The sequence below is a fragment of the Canis lupus genome, chromosome 25 (genome assembly GCF_011100685.1).
Source record: "Canis lupus familiaris isolate Mischka breed German Shepherd chromosome 25, alternate assembly UU_Cfam_GSD_1.0, whole genome shotgun sequence".
NCBI lineage: Eukaryota > Metazoa > Chordata > Mammalia > Carnivora > Canidae > Canis > Canis lupus.
Genome location: NC_049246.1, coordinates 7,465,041 through 7,482,480, shown reverse-complemented (window position 1 = coordinate 7,482,480; position 17,440 = coordinate 7,465,041). Strand labels below are relative to the sequence as shown.

General features: G+C 33.4%; 1 protein-coding gene across 8 annotated transcripts in view; it reads left to right on the top strand.

The window, feature by feature from the left end:
• The window catches only part of PDS5B (PDS5 cohesin associated factor B), a 180,031-nt gene that overhangs the window by 156,482 nt on the left and 6,109 nt on the right, over window positions 1-17,440 (top strand). Inside the window, exons 26-33 of one of the 8 annotated variants that reach the window (XR_005378358.1) lie at window positions 820-934; window positions 3,092-3,224; window positions 6,054-6,173; window positions 7,342-7,404; window positions 7,994-8,139; window positions 10,312-10,417; window positions 11,489-11,564; window positions 15,099-15,156. Coding sequence is in view for 6 of the 8 variants with exons in the window: in XM_038573314.1 (XP_038429242.1) it covers window positions 820-934; window positions 3,092-3,224; window positions 6,054-6,173; window positions 7,342-7,404; window positions 7,994-8,139; window positions 10,312-10,417; window positions 15,099-15,538; window positions 15,633-15,744 (1,235 nt within the window). In the remaining 2 variants the exon portion in view is untranslated. Of the gene's footprint in view, window positions 1-819; window positions 935-3,091; window positions 3,225-6,053; window positions 6,174-7,341; window positions 7,405-7,993; window positions 8,140-10,311; window positions 10,418-11,488; window positions 11,565-15,098; window positions 15,539-15,629; window positions 15,745-17,440 lie in introns of those variants that run through there. The other 7 variants (XR_005378359.1, XM_038573312.1, XM_038573311.1 and 4 more) reach the window with 7 other exon arrangements.

Below are 17,440 nucleotides of genomic sequence, written 5' to 3'. Positions count from 1 at the left end.
TAATTTGAAATCACTGAATTTTGAAACTTGTTACTTTTTTTCTTCTATACCTGCTTTTAAGTAAATGATATTAACACAATTTTTTTTGAGCTCAGCAGTAAAGCCATAAATAAAACTTTGTGCCTTATTGACACATAGTATTATATGTTGAGCATCTGATTTAACCTTTTATTTTGGAAGTAGGAATACAAAAGAAATTGTTCAGTATATGAATCCTGGTCTTTTTGACTAATCTTTATTAAAACTAAGTAGGTTTATCATTCTGACCTCTAAGGGAATATGCTGATCGCAGTCAAAATATAAAAATATTTGAATTTAAACTAAAAGGTGTTTGTTTTATTACTTCATCTGTCTTAGAAATTCTGAAGTCCATTACTTTAGATCTGTTCTGTTACAGGTATCAAAGAGTATCAGTCATCCTATTTTGGCACCATATTGATAAAAAGATGTATCTTTTTTTTCTTAGCAGCTTAACAAGAAACTGTTAAATATGGGGTGCTCATAATGACAAGAAAAATAGATCTTTCTGAGTCTTGTTTAATACATTCAAGTCACTTTTTACCACATGCATTTGAAAATGAAAATGTTTGTCATTATAGCCTTAGCATATGGTGCATTTAGTAGACATCTCAATATTGGACATGGTGGATGAATAATGAATAAACTTGTTTATGATGTTCCTCAATACTGGATATTTCAGTATAGTTTCCGTCTAGCCATGTTGTGGTAAACTATTGGGGTGCAGGAAATATGACATCAGAGACAGAGTAAGATTTGGTTTTCTAACCTGGATGTTTTATTTTGTTTTATCTTTTTCAGAAAAATTATTGTCTCTTCTACCAGAATATGTTGTTCCATATACAATTCACCTATTGGCACATGACCCAGATTATGTTAAAGTACAGGATATTGAACAACTTAAAGATGTTAAAGAGTAAGACTTTTTTCATCCCATGTTAATGTTTTCTGAAAGTTTTTTCTCTTTGCTGCTGATAATGGAATCTTTATTATAATTAGTTTATTAGATTTCCTAAATTCTTAGGAGTTTAAGGTTCTTTCCTGTATTCTCTTATTTTTTTTTCATACCGTCTCTTCATATTTCATTTCCTATGTGATTTCCAAAACTTAATTTAGCATAATTATTGTACTACTGTTCTATTTCTCTACCTTTCTGGCATTTCTTTTCTGTTGATGCAGTCCATTAAAAGCTTCTGTTCCAGTTCTTGTCTTTTCCCACTTTTTTCTGCAATTCTAGATTTTCATGTGGGTGAATTAATTTTATTCACATAGCACTTTTTCCTTGCAGTAACTATCTTCCTCCGGAGGAAGAGAGAATGGTCTAATCTAATGATGGACCAAGCTGATCATCAGGAACTACCCACTTACTACTTTACTGGCGATTTTCTAGTGCAAGTTTATGACACTTGTAATTCTTCCAAAGATTGTTGTTGAGAGGCCAAAAAACCATCTATGCCTGGGTGTGGAACAGGGAAATATAATGGTATTTAGAAAAGTCTTTGTAACACTAGAATAGTTCTTTAAGTTTGAGACCCTTAGCCCCCTTTGTACTATATAATAAAGGATGATCTTTGTGGTTTTGAATAAATGAATTTATTATACCTTAAGCTTCCTATTAAAGGAAAATAATGGTTTCTTCGTTCATTGAAATATTTTATAGTTAAATATTTGAGGTGCCTCAAGAGAATAAAATCAAATTACTGATAACTTTCTCATGGCAAGGGAAAAGCTGTTACCCTCTTAGCACAGTTTCTGGTTTTGTTGTTTTTTAATTTTTTTAATTTTTTATTTTTTTAAAGATTTTATTTATTTATTCTTGAGAGACAGAGAGAGAGAGAGGCAGAGACACAGGCAGAGGGAGAAGCAGGCTCCATGCAGGGAGCCTGATGTGGGAATCGATCCCAGGTCTCCAGGATCAGGCCCTGGGCCAAAAGCAGGCATTAAACCGCAGAGCCACCTAGGGATACCCCTGTTTTTGGTTTTTTAATAAGCAGTTCTCCCAAAATGAGTTCTGCATTAGTGATTATAACTAATGAAAACTTTAACAACTCCTCTTTCTCAGAGAACTTTGGCTTTTGAAATACATTTATTTTTTCTTCAGAATTTACTAAACATTTTTGGCTTATTTTTATTTTTTTTAATGTTTTTTTAAATTTTTATTTATTTATGATAGAGAGAGAGAGAGAGAGAGGCAGAGATATAGGCAGAGGGAGAAGCAGGCTCCATGCACCGGGAGCCCGACGTGGGATTCGATCCCGGGTCTCCAGGATCGCGCCCTGGGCCAAAGGCAGGCGCCAAAGCGCTGCGCCACCCAGGGATCCCTTGGCTTATTTTTAAATTGCCCCAGTCTAGCCATGAGTAATCTCCCCATTCTGTTAGAGAGCCACTTCAGGAGAACTTATCCTATACCTGAGATCCTTAAGGTTATTTTTCCCTTTCTAGAATGATACCTTGCTCCACATTACTCTTGTCTCCCTTGTGCCAAACTCTGTCCTGTTCTGTCCATATAGTAAAGAGACAAAGTACTTTTGGTTTTCTGTTGAATAGAGTTTTATGTAACAACTAATGAATGAAACATCCTTTTAATTTTTCCCTCTTTAAGCAAAGACAGTATGTATATTTGTTAGCCATAACTTTTTCCTCTTTAATTTATTCATGAAGATTCTTAACTATTGAGTGAGATAGTCACTTGAAAACCTTCAATCAGGACTGCATTCAGTCTTAAATTAAGTATTTGAAGCTTCACTTATCCATGGCCCAGTTATTTAGACGATCTTCTCTCCCTGTCATTGCTAGAGTTAGGATCATTTCATTCTCTTCACCATTTAAGTGTTTAACGTGCCTTTTTGGAAACATTAGTGAGATTTTGTGAAGGGGTCTTATAAATTCACACCTATGTTGCTGATAAGTTGTGATATGTATGCATGACATACTTTTTTCCTCTTGATTTATAGTTGGTTTTTCCTTTTTAATTATTTCCATTTGTGGAGTTTATTATATTTAGATTATTGTATCTATATTAAACACCCAGTTTTTTCCACTTCACTTCTTTTTCTCCCCTTCCTCTTTTTAGATGTCTTTGGTTCGTTCTTGAAATATTAATGGCTAAAAATGAAAATAACAGTCATGCATTTATCAGGAAGATGGTAGAAAATATTAAACAAACAAAAGATGCCCAAGGACCAGATGATGCAAAAATGAATGAAGTATGTAATTCTTTTTAAATAATTATGATTCCATGTTGATTTAAGTATTCAAATATGGATATGCTACTTCTGTAGTATGTATAGACATTATCAGTCTTTTGTATTAGTACTTAATAATTACTATTAGTAATTAGAATTACTGATGTAGAATTACTAATAAGGAATTAGTAGTAATGCTGTTACTAGGAAATAATGAAAACATTAGTTTAACTTACACTATTGTACTGAAAACTACATACAGTCATACCTTGTCATAATGTTCTATGCAGATAATTGCGTTTTTCTTAAGTTGATTTATGGCAACCCTGCACTGAGCAAGTCTAATGGCACCATTTTCCAAAAGCATTTGCTAATTTCGTGTCTCTGTATCACATTTTGGTAATTCCTGCAATATTTCAAACTTTTTAATTGTTGTATGTTATGGTGATCAGTGATCTTTGATGTTACTATGATCTTTGATATAATTGTTTTGGGGTGCCACGAACTGCACCCATACAAGACAATAAACTTAATTGACAGATGTGTGTCCTCTGACTGCTCTACCCACCAGCTGTTTCCCCACCTCTCTACCTCTTCGCGGGCTTCCCTATTCCCTGAGACAATATTGAAATTAGGCCAATTAATAACTCTGTAGTGACCTCTTAAGTGTTCAAGTGAAAGGAAGAGTCGTATATCTTTCACTTTTAATCAAAAGCTAGTAATGAAGAAGGTTGGTAAGGATGGCATGTGGAAGCTGAGAGAGGCTGAAAGCTAGATCTCTTGTGCCCAATTGTAAGTCAAGTTGTACATGCGAAGGAAAAGTTTTTAAGGAAATTAAAAGTGCTGCTCCAATGGAAAGCACAAATGATAAGAAAGTGAAATAGCCTTATTTCTGATACAGATTAAGTTTGAGTGGCCTGGATAGGAGATCAAATCAATGATAACATTCCCTTAAGCCAAAGCCTACTCCAGGGCAAGGCCCTGACTCTGTAATTCTGTGAGGGCTGAGAAGTGAAGAAGCGTAGAAGAAAGCAGAAGCTGGCAGAAGGTTGGTTCACGAGGTTTAAGGAAAGAAGCCAGTTCCATAATATACAAAGTACAAGATGAAGCAGCAAGTGCGGATAAAGAAGCTTCAGCAAGTTGCCCAGAAGATCTAGCTGAGGTAATTAATGAAGATGGTTACTCTAAACAGCAGTTTTTCAATGTAGATAAAGCAGCCTTCTATTGGAAGAAGATGCCATTGAATTCAATAGCTAGAGAGGAGAAGTCTGTGCGTTGCTTCAGATTTTCAAAGGACGGACTGACTCTCTTGTTAGGGGCTCATGCAGTTGATGACTTGAAGCTGAAGCCAGTGCTCTTATACCATTCTGAAAATCCTAGGGCCCTTATTAATTATGCTTAATTTACATTGTGTGTTCTATTAATAGAAAAACAAAGCCTGGATAACAGCACATCTGTTTAAAGCATGGTTTACTGAATTTTTAAAGCCTGTAGTTGAGATCTGCTCAGAAAGATTCCTTTCAAAATGTTACTCCTCGTTGATAATGCACCTGTTCATCCAAAAGCTCTGACAGAGATATACAATGAGATTAATGCTTTTTTCAGGCCTCCTAACACAACATCCATTCTGTAATCCATGGGTCAAGGAATAATTTTGATTTTCAAGTCTTAATTTTTTAAGAAATACATTTTATAAGGGTATAGCTGCCATAGATCATGGTTCTTCTGATAAATCTGGGTAAAGTCATTAAAAACCTGGAAAGGATTCTTCATTCTACATCCATTAAGATCAGTTGTGATTCGTGGGAAGGAGTCAAATTGTCAACATGGACTGGAATTTGAGAGAAGTTGATTCCAACACTTCTTGTGAGTGACTTTGAGGGGTTCAAGACTTCCATGGCTGCAGTAACTACAGATGTGGTAGAAATAGGAAGAGAACTGTTCTTAAAAGTAGAGACTAAAGATGTGACCAAATTGCTGTAATTTCATGATAAAACTTTAATGAATTAGGAGTTGCTTGTGATAGATGAGCAAAGAAAGTGGTTTCCTGAGATGGGAACTACTACTCCTTGTAAAGATGCTATGAAGATTGTTAAAATGACAACAGGGGGTTTAGTATATTACACAAATTTAGTTGATAAAACAGCAGCAAATTTTGAAAGGATTGACTCCAATTTTGAAAATTCTTCTGTGGGTAAAATGCTATCAAGTGGCATCACACGCTACAGAGAAATTGTTCATGTAAGGAAGAGTCATTCAGTGCAGCAGACTTCATTATTGTCTTATTTGTTGATAAGCCATCAACAAATATCATATTTGTTGATGAGCCATCAACACTGAGGCAAGACTCTGGACCAGCAAAAAGATCGCAAGTCACTGAAAGCTCAGATGATGGTTAGCATTTTCAGCAATGAAATTTTCTTTAATGAATGAATGAATGAATTAAGGTAGGCTCCATGCCCAGCATGTAGCCCAGTGCAGTACTTGAATTCATGACCCTGAGATTAAGACTTGAGATAAAGAGTTGGATGCTCAGCCACCCAGGCACCCCTGCAATAAAATATTTTTAAATTACTTATAATTACATTGTATGTTGGTTTTTAGACATAATGCAGTTGCACACTCAGTAGATTATAGCATGGTGTAAACATAACTTTTGTGTGCACTGGGAAACCAAAAAGTTCATTTGACTCACTTGGTTACAACATTGTTTTATTGTGGTAATTTAGAGCTGAATCTGCAGTATCTCTGAGGTATGCCTGTACAAAATGCATGTTCTAGAATTACTTCTAATTCACCGAGTCAAGGATGCCAACTTAAGTACCTTATTTTTTTTTAATACTATTGCAGAAACTGTACACTGTGTGTGATGTTGCCATGAATATCATCATGTCAAAGAGCACTACATACAGTTTGGAATCTCCTAAAGACCCAGTACTACCAGCTCGTTTTTTCACCCAACCTGATAAGGTAGTTATTTTAGATTTTGTATAGATTGAAATAAAATGTATTCTCAGCACTAGGTTGTGGAAAGATTAGGAAGGATCAATATCAAAAGCTAATGTACGACTAATGTTATGGAAAACTCACCATGCATCGTACTAATGTGGTTCAAGAGTAGCATATGGGCCAAACCAGAGGACACAAATAAGGGTCAGAGATTAGTTAAGGTGGTCGAGAGTTTGTGATTAGAGTTTTATGCTATTGTGTGATTTGAGGCAAAAATGTGGTCAGAGCATATAGATCTGTCATTATTGGCCATTGATCCAAAATGGGAAAGAGAATGCTGATAGACACAGTCTGAAGTTATAAGCCTTTGATTGAGATTCATAACTGGTATTAAGAAACAAGCAGAGAACAAGCACTGGAACAGGTTCAAGACCCAGGGAACATTATAAGAATGTTCTCAAACCACTTTTACAAAACTCAAGTATTCCATGAGATAATAGATGTTTTCTGGAATTACTCTTAGAGGTTCATAATGCACCTAAGTCTGTTGGCTGAGAGTATGGAAACTACACTACTGTTTTTGCTTTTGTGTTTGTTTTTAAGCAAAATACCAATTAAAGTCTTACCAACGTGTAGAGATTTATAAAACCCTTGTATGTAGGCTCACTCAGCTAAAAGGGACTGTTTGCTTTTAAGCATTCACCTTGTTGTGATTAAGATGATAGGAATATGTGATTGGTCTCTTCTCTGGAGGTATTGTTACAGATGTGCTTTTAGAGCTCTAACACGTTAGAGTGTGAATATGTTTTTAATACTGGAGTTGGTATAAAATTAGTTTTAGCTTATTATAGTATTTATTTTTGGGGGGTGGGGGGGGACAGAGGGAGACGGAAAAAGAATCTTAAGCAGGCTCCATTCCCAGTGCAGAGCCCAATGCAGGGCTCAATGACCTGAGCTGAAATCAAGAGTCATATGCGTAACCGACTGAGCCACCCAGGTGCCCTTTGTTACAATATTTGAAATCAATGCCCAAAATTTTGTGTTTGAACTGATTATTTAAATATATATTTAAATATATATTTTATTATGTACTATAAAACAAAAGCTGATGTATGCTTTGTTGGCTTCAAACCACCTCATGTATAGTGTTTCAGTATTCACTGACTGCAACTTTTTCCCTTGCTTGTAGAATTTCAGTAACACCAAAAATTATCTGCCTCCAGAAATGAAATCGTTTTTCACACCTGGAAAAGTACGTTTTGAATGTCATTCTGATTTTTATGTGATAGTTTATTTTAGTATGTTTATTGACATAATTATGTTATTTCTGTATTTCTTTAAAAATTGATGTATCTTAAGATAGAAAACACAATTATTAGATGTCTTCCACTTACTAGTTAGAAATAATTATGCTTACTATATAGATGCAAGCTGAGATACATAAATTGTAGCTTATAATAAAGCCAAGCCCTACAGAGCTTGATCCTTAAGTATCTTATCCTGTTATATCAAGGTAAAAATCTTAAAGTTAAAAACATCTTAATCTAATTATGTCTTTCCAAAGGAAGAGTGTGGTTATCTGTTTTTATTATTGACTACACATTTTATTCTCACTTTTTATGTAAGCTTCTTCCTTCAGATACCTAAGAAACTTAATTGTTATGCCATCTATTTGGTTTTTCACTCTTTCAAGTAATAGTCTATTCAAGATCCTTACTTTATTTAAGGATGGGCATATTTGTGTGTGTGATTTGTACATAAACACTTTGACAGATATTTATGGTTTTTTACATGTAAATTTCTTTTGGCTTTAATAGAAAGATATGCATTTTTCATTTCAGCCTAAAACAACCAATGTTCTAGGAGCTGTTAATAAGCCACTTTCATCGGCAGGCAAGCAATCTCAGACAAAATCATCACGAATGGAAACTGTAAGCAATGCAAGCAGCAGCTCAAATCCAAGCTCTCCTGGAAGAATAAAAGGGAGGTAAGTACCTAAGAAATGTCATACTTTGCACTTAAGGATTCCAACAAGGCAGTGAGATCTAAAATGTGTAACCCAAAACATTTAATGTCAGTGAATGGAAATCAGTGCATACCTGAACATTCCCATTTAACATTTGTAGCCATTTACAAGTTCCTATTTATTTGCTCTCTTATTTTAGACAGGCTCTCCATCTTAGCCTTTTATATTTTAGCTTGTTGGTATAACCTGTGTTAGTAGACATAAGCTAAATGTTTAGCACTTGTAAAACCGTTATATTATATATCCATACATTGGAATACATAATTGTTAAAGTGATGAGGTATGAGCCAATATGAATTGTTTTCACAACCAATTATTGAATAAAAAAAGACAATTAATAGAATAATATTACAGTATTTTCAAGTTCTTAGAAAGGATTTGTATTCACATTGGCTTTCATATGCATAGAAAGTTTGGGGAAGAGTATACAACATCTTATGGTACTCTAGAATAGGAGGGAGCTCATTTTATACTCTGGTTTGACATTTTTTTCCTATGTACATGCATAAACTTAAAAAAATTGTTTTAAATTATACTTTCAAATCATGCTCTACAGATTTTTCTTTTTAAGAAAGAAAGGGAAAATAATTCACACTTTCACTAATTTTAGCATAGGGCTTAGTACACCGTTTGTTAGCAAAACCCTGTACAGGGCTTAACTGTACTATCTTTTGTATTGTTCATAACCAATCAATAAAGAAAGGAAATATTCTAAAATGTCTTATCACTTTTCTTGTAATGAATAAATTGTCAGGTGATAAATAATATAGTAGAAATTGAACAAAAATTACATTTATAGGTCTTGTTTTAGACTCCTGTATTAATACATATTAGTGGTTAATACTTAAGTGGCCCTTCACCTATATCATTTGGATATTTTCTAGTGGACGACCTCATATTCAACATGACCAGAATATTTCCACCTCCTAAATAACTGGTTTTTCTTGTCAAATTCCTGGTTATAATAAAAAATGATCTAATTCACCCAGTCATTTAGGCTTAATGCCTCAAAATTGGCTTTGACTTTTCCCCCTTTGCTAAGATATTGCTGAGGAGCCTAGTGATCTAATTTGTACTTTTATTAGATTGCCCTGATTGTTGGTGCAGAATAGAGGAACTAGAATTGAGGTTAAAAAAAAAAAAACAAAAACAAAAACAATTAGGAGTCAGCTAATAGTAATTCAGGGAAGGGATAAAGAGAGAGGAAGATGGTTGATTGTCAAAATTTAGGATTTACTTTGATGGTAGATCCAGATAGGCTTGCTTGATGGATTAGATGTGAATGGTTATGGAAAGGAAATAGTTAAGGATGCATCCTAGGTTTTCTGCTGGAATATTTCTATAGGTGGTGATGCCATTTACTGAGATGTAGAAGTGTCCAAATGACTGTTTTGGCTGTGTTAAAGTTAAGATGCCTATTAGAAATTCAAGTGAGGTGGGCAATTGAGTATGTGAGCCTAGAGCTCAGGGTAGCTTCTGAGCCAGAGATTGAGATTTAGGACTTAACAATGTTTAAATGGTTTTTAAAGCCAGATTAAGGATGTGATCTAGGACAGAAGACATCCTTTATACCAATAAATGAGAGCATGTGCTATTAATTCATTTATTAAGTATTTATTGAATGCTTACTTTATGGCTGGCACTGGTGTAAGTGCTTCATATAAATTGCTAAGTACAATTGACAAAAGATTCATGCTTACATTCTAGCAGGGGAAGTTAGTAGAGAATAAACATAATAACTTTACTATATGTGAAGGTGTTAAGAGTACAGAGAAGAAAAAGTAGAACGGGTATATGGGAGAGATAGGGGAAAGTGCAAATTAAAGTAATATAGGCCAATCCAACTTGATAACAAGAGAAGCTATAATTTACTTTATGTACCCACTCCAAAATATAATTTTTTAAAAAAGACTTAGAAACTAAGTTTGTGATTTTTAAGGTTTCCCTATTATGTTAAATTAAATATGATTCATTGCTTGTTGGTTAGGTGCTAAATATGATAGAATAAAATGGATACTTTTTTTTGAAAGAATGAAACTTTTCCTCATAAAACTGTAAAGCTACACTAGGGAACAGAAAAAACTTTTAAGGTTATTTCATTGTAATAATAATTACAAATGTCTATATTAAAAGGCTTGATAGCTCTGAAATGGATCACAGTGAAAATGAAGATTATACAATGTCTTCACCTTTGCCAGGAAAAAAAAGTGACAAGAGAGACGACTCTGATCTTGTAAGGGTGAGATATTTGGTTTGATTTTATAATAATTATAATAATAATGACAAAAATAATTTTTACACTGAAACCAGTTAATATTACTCCCAAATTCGACATTTGATTTTCTTTTAATGGTTTTAATCACAAATTTTTTATAATTCTCCTCTACCAAGAAATTTAAGCATACTGAATCTCTTGTATTTCTTATCATTCTAATAAGTGATCTCTGTAGATCTTGTAAATCAAACATGCCAGTCCCATACTCAGAACTGCTTGGGGTCTGTTGTTGTTGTTGTTGTTGTTGTTGTTGTTTTTAAAACACAGTAAGTTTAGACTTAGCATTAGAGAGGGGAAGTAGAATGAGGGTCCTTAAAGGTTCCTCCATTTTAGATGACTTCTTGAGCTTTCATTACTAAACAAACTTCTAGTAAGAAAATGCAAATAGTAGGAAATGTTACAGTTTTACCTTCTTAGTTTTTAAATTTTAATAACAATGATAACTTCTATGATAGAAACAATTTATAAGTGTCATTTAAAGACAGATTTAAGTTTTAGTGCAGATACAGAATACAGTTATGTATTCCAAAACAACCTGATAGCCTTAATAATTGAACGCATTTTGACTTCTAGTTTAGTTTTAAACACTTCTTGAATAATCACTAAGGTTCTCTGAATCAAGTTTCTTATCTGTAAAATTTGGCTACTTGGCTGGTAAGGTTTATCAGAATAAATGAATTAGCCTAAGTTAATTGGTGTTGCTGCCATTTTATTATAAAGATCAATATTTTTGATTAATAATTACTATAAAGTAAAAAATGCATTTGAATCTACTCAGTAGAGGTGGAATGTTATTAATAAAAAACTTTGGTTTCGCTGAAATTTTATTGCCCTTCTTGTTTTCCACTGTCCCAACATTACCTATCCCAAAAAGTTGAAATTATTTTTAGTTGTTTTCAAGTTTCTCCAGTACTTTGTTTTGCCAGATTGTTTTTCTTTCCACTTAAAATATTATAATTCTAAAATTCTTACTAAATCCTAACTATACTGTAAATTCTGATTTTTATTGGCTGTTTAAAAATTTTGCCCAAGCAGAGTTAAAAATTGATCGCTTAGCCAGAAAGGAATCCTGTTATCTGGATTTATAGAAGAGAACCTTGAATTGGAAAAGGTATTTATGTCTTCTAGTCCTACTTCTCACTTAATGCAGAAATTCCTTCATTAGCATTTATGAGAGTTGGTTACCACATGCTTGAAAATGCCTTAGGTGGAGAGCTTGTAATTTCTCTCATTTTTTGGAAACATCAGCTAGGCCACCCATACCTACATACTGTCCTGCTCCCTTATCCCACCCACATTCCCCCAAGTTTGGAAAACATGATTGTGATGAACTCTTAATGTTTTTTTATCCTATAAATTCTATATTTAGTTCTACCTTTTAGAGCAATGAAGAAGAAAGTCTATATTTCATAGAAAAGTTTTGAAATTCTGAACTTTTGAGATTGATATGTGTAATTATAGTGGAGGCCTTTGGCTGCCTTTTGTATAATATTGCATCCATTTTCAGAAATACTATATGTACTGCATTACTAAATATCAACTGAAATAGCCTCAAAGAGTTAGCATTATGAGACAAAAGTTCAATTTAAAAACTAGTAGATTAGGGACACCTGGGTAGCTCAGCGGTCAAGCGTCTGCCTTTGGCTCAGGGCGTAATCCCCGTCCCTGGATCGAGTCCCACATCAGGCTCCCTGTGAGGAGCCAGCTTCTCCCTCTGCCTGTGTCTTTGCCTCTCTGTCTCTGTCTCTCATAAATAAGTAAAATATTAAAAAAAAAAAACAATAAAGACCAGTAGATTATAGTGAAAGAGTACTGTCTTTGCATATGCTACCACCTTGACATGAAAATTTCACCACAAAGGAATTATTCTCCATATATATTTATATTAATATTTTTAATTTTATGAATAATATATTTTCCCTATTCCTGCTTCTAACCTCAGTTTTATATGTACTCTCTCTGTTCTTAAGACAATGCAGTGCAAAATAAAAAACTAGAGAATACAGTGCTTTAGTAATAAACTAAATTATTTTATAGTATTCTCAAGAAGGCAGACATTACATTTCCTGTTTACCACCAACCTTTTCCAGGGCATAAAGGAATCGAACCACCTTATCACATTTTTGGACATCAAAGTGAATTGTAACATTTAACATTGGAGGTGACAATTTTAAATTTAGTTTTAATTGAATATTTCCCTTATCTTTGGATCTCTGAGTAATGACAATTATTAATTTATGTGCAAAACTCTAAATAAGTTAAAAACCAATCACTTATGGGTCTGTTTTTCCTAGAACATAGGATAAATTTAATGCCAAGATATCTTTTAGTATGATATAGCAGATCAATATACCAAATAAGAATACTAACAAGATAATCTCAAGTCTTGTAAGGAAGACATAAATACAACTTAAAATCCATTCTTGATACATAGGAACTCTTAATAAGCTAATACCAGCAGGATATTTCTTTAACATGCTGAAAGTTTTATCTGTTTAAGTCAATAATCATTGATTCAGTTACTCCTCTTAAGTTATTCTTCTTAAGGCAAAACACTTGAAACATTTTTATTAAAAATCAGCAAAACAAGCAACCTCTCATCATCACTGTTATTTAAGATTATTCTAGAATGTTTGACAAATTTAAGAATACATGAAATAGTCAAAAATACAACGATGGAAAAGAGACAAATTTGTTTTTATTTTTTGTTCTCTTAGAAAAATAAGAGAAGCAATTGAAAAACTAAGAATTTAGCATGGTAGCCATATATGTGGATGTTTTTATGTGTATAACCAGCTTTCCTCTGGTTCTTTTTCTTATCTCAATTATACACTTGGGGGAAAGGAGATTTGCTTCACCACAATAACCACTACAACAACAAAAATAGATAGATCTATCAATCTAAATATAACCTTAAAGAAGAAGTAGGGGGATCCTATAATGGAGAAAATATCCAAATTGAGAAATATACAAGACTTGAAGAGAAAGAAGACATGCCATGTTCTTTAATGTGAAAAACGAGTAAGAAAAGATGACTGTTCTTTCTAAATGAATCTGTATGTATTTATAAAATTCCGGTGGGATTTTAAGTCCATGTAGAAAAACAAATGAATATTAAAAAGAGGAGTAATAATATCAGCCCAGCCAGACACAAATGTATTTATTTATAATTAGTAAAATATTATGCTGCTGTTACAATAGCCCAAAAACATTTTTTAGTTTTAAAACATAATACAAAATAAATGAAGTATTACAAGTGAGTGATTTTTTTTGAAATGATTGGAATACTCTTTGGGGAGATGGAGAGGAAAAACAGTTTAGACCTTCATCTCAAATCCTGTTAAAATACGATAATGTCTAAGTCTACTCAGGCTACCGTAACAAAATACCAGAAACTGGTGGCTTAAAAAACAGAATTTTCTCACCATTCTGAAGGTTGGGAATTCCAAGATCGAAGTTGGCTGATTGCTTCCTGGTTTGCGATGGCCACCTTTTCACTGTGTCTTCACATGGTGGAGAGAGAGACAGAGAGCTGTCTCTGGTGTCTTTCCCATAAGGGACTAATTCTGTTATGAGAGCCCACCCACCCTCCTGATCTCATCTCAACTGAAGTATCTCTCAAAGGCCTTATCTTCAAGTAGCATCACATTGGTGGTGATGTGGAACACAAACAGAACATATGAATTTTGTGGGGACACAATTCAGTCCATAACAAATAGGAAATAAAATTTATGTATATGCAAAGATATAGAAGAATGTAGATTAAAATATTAAGACTCCAGTATGTAAGTAGACAAAGAATATAATACCAATGACATTATTAGGAAGTTTGCAGACAGGAAACAAAATGGCTAATTAAATCAGATAATTTTTGTTGTTTTCTTTACACTGATTTTTAAAAATATAAATTGGCACAAACTTTTGGAAATAAAATTTACATGTACTTAATAATGGGTTTTATACTTGTATGTGTATGGAGAGCTATAAGGGTTCATACTGTTAATTGATTTCTTTTGAGAAGAATAAATTCTCTGAACGTGAATAGGCTTTTATTTTAAACTTGAGTTACTGATTAAATCATTTAAATTGTTTTTGTGTTTTCTTGGTTGTACATGGGAAGAAGAAGCATCTGATTCAGAAGTGTTTTCAAAATTTTTAATAATGAATATGTTTAACTTTTGTATCTTGCAACCTCCATTTATAAAAGTAGTTCTATTATGATGTCTGAGCATGATACATAACATAGTTATTTTATGTCTTATATACTGTGTAGTAAAATTAGAATTACTTAAATTGACTATCAAAGCAGATCCATTATACTTTAGTAAAGTTAGCCATTGTTCTTGCATGGAACTTAATAAATAACTCTTCATTAAAATTTAAAATTTAATAGAATACTAATCTTAGAATGTTTCCATTTAAGGCCCTCTAGCTTAATTAAGTAATGATAAAAATTTATCCTCTTACTCTAGATAGTTTTTTTTAGTTAAAATACAAGTAAGTAGTTATGGTTCTCATATGCTTAAGAACTCAACATTTTATTTAGGCACATTTTTATGACATAAGTGGGTAACATAGTTTTTGTTTTATTTTTCAAAATGCATACTAACAATTTTAAGTTTGAAATTGTGGTTTTTATTCCTAGTCTGAATTGGACAAACCTAGAAGCCGGAAAAAAACACCTGTCACAGATTCAGAAGAGAAATTAGGTATGGATGACCTCACTAAGTTGGTACAGGAACAGAAACCTAAAGGCAGTCAGCGTGGACGGAAGAGAGGCCATACGGCTTCAGAATCAGATGAACAACAGTGGCCTGAGGAAAAGAGGCTCAAAGAAGATATATTAGAAAATGAGGATGAACAGAATAGTCCACCAAAAAAAGGTAAAAGAGGCCGACCACCTAAACCTCTTGGTGGAGGTACACCAAAGGAAGAGCCAACAATGAAAACTTCTAAAAAAGGAGCCAAAAAAAAATCTGGACCTTCAGCACCAGAAGAAGAGGAAGAAGAAGAAAGACAAAGTGGAAACACAGAACAGAAGTCAAAGAGCAAACAGCACCGAACATCAAGGAGAGCACAACAGAGGTGAGTGCGTGTAACTCTAATCTGCATATATTTAGTAACTATGTTTTAAATCATAATTTGATGCTATCCACATTTGGGTCTTCCCCCAAAGCAGAGCAGAATCTCCTGAAACTAGTGCAGTTGAATCCACACAATCCACACCACAGAAAGGACGAGGAAGACCATCAAAAACGCCATCACCATCACAACCAAAAAAAAATGTGTAAGTTGTAAATAATATTAAATTTCAAACCAGTTTCCAATTATTTTGCAAAAGTTCACAAATTTTCAAATATACATAGGGCTGTATTTAAAATCCCATATATTTATTCCTATTATACTAGGTAAGATAAAATTTTTATAAACTTACCTAGGTTATTGATATCCCAACTAATTCTCTGACAATATTTGTACATTTTTACAGGTTTTAGGCAAATCTTTTTAAATGAATACCAAACAGCTTATTATTCCAATAGAGAGTTTATAGTACTTAAAGAAATGAGAAGATATTTTTAAATAATCACATCATACTGACCAGATTGCCTTGTCATTCCATACTACGGTTTTTCCTTAGTGTTCCTCGTCAGCAACTTAAAAAAAATTTTTTTTTACATTTTTATTTTTATTCTTTGCTGTAGGAAAATAACAGGCATTATTTTCTTTTAAATTACATCCACAGAAATTATATGTAGATCTGAAGTTTTTGGTGCTTTGATTTTCTTTTCTAATCAAATTGACACATCCATATCTACATATAAATAGTTTCAGAAAGTTCACACAAACATGTTTATAAGAAGTTACAGCCTAAGATTGTTAAAGTAGCAGGAGCATCAGTCCCTAATCTGTATACTTTGTGTTTTCTCAGTTACTTAAGTAGAACTAGAATAGCATGTCTTCCATTAGTCAGAAATTCTTAAGTTTTTCTGAGAGTAATCCCATTACATAATTACATCAGTGCCTTGGATTTTCAGACTTGCCAGAACACCTTTGCTCAATACTTAAGTTACCTTGGAAGTATTTCCTATTCCTGTATATTCCACAGGAAGAGGAAAAGTGCCTGAGTGTCTAGCTACTTCATGCTCTCTTCCATTTAATTTTTTCCTCAGTAAAAAGTAAAGGTAAGTATATTTTTGTGGTAGCTTTGTGAATGTGTTTGGATTCAGTTACAGAAAATAACTGTTTTTAAACAAATTCTTAAGGAATATTAAATTCTCGCAATTAATTTTATATTGAGGAAATAACAAATATCTTTTAGGCTTATAACTTTAATTTGTTTATATTTGGACATCAAAATCAAGGGCTTAAATGATTATCCTATCGTCTCCTAAAATGACACAAGTCCTCATACAAATATTCTAAACCACACAAGTGTGTCTTTTAAAAATCAGTGCAATAGGGGGTCCCTGGGTGGTGCAGCGGTTTGGCGCCTGCCTTTGGCCCAGGGCGCGATCCTGGAGACCCGGGATCGAATCCCACGTCGGGCTCCCGGTGCATGGAGCCTGCTTCTCCTCTGCCTGTGTCTCTGCCTCTCTCTGTGTGTGTGTGACTATCATAAATTTAAAAAATTTAAAAAAAATCAGTGCAATAAAAGACTCTGTATTCTGTCTTAAAAGTATCTTCCCTTCATGGGGAATGATCCCTTCATATGTTATGATCTGCCTCTCTTGTTTTGACATTAGTGGATTTGAGAAAGATTGTATTTTCTATGTAATTCCTGTGTTTTCTTCTGCTAACTCTGAAAAATTGAATTGAGTAAGAAAAATTACTTGGTTTGAGCATGGATTTAAACAGTACATACTTTAGATTATCTAAGATAAGTGATAAGCTGTATTCTTAATTAAAAAAAAAAAAAGTTAACCTACAGAGAGTAAGGTGATACTTGCCAGAGAGATATGGTAGTGGGAGTATGGGCAAAATGGTTGA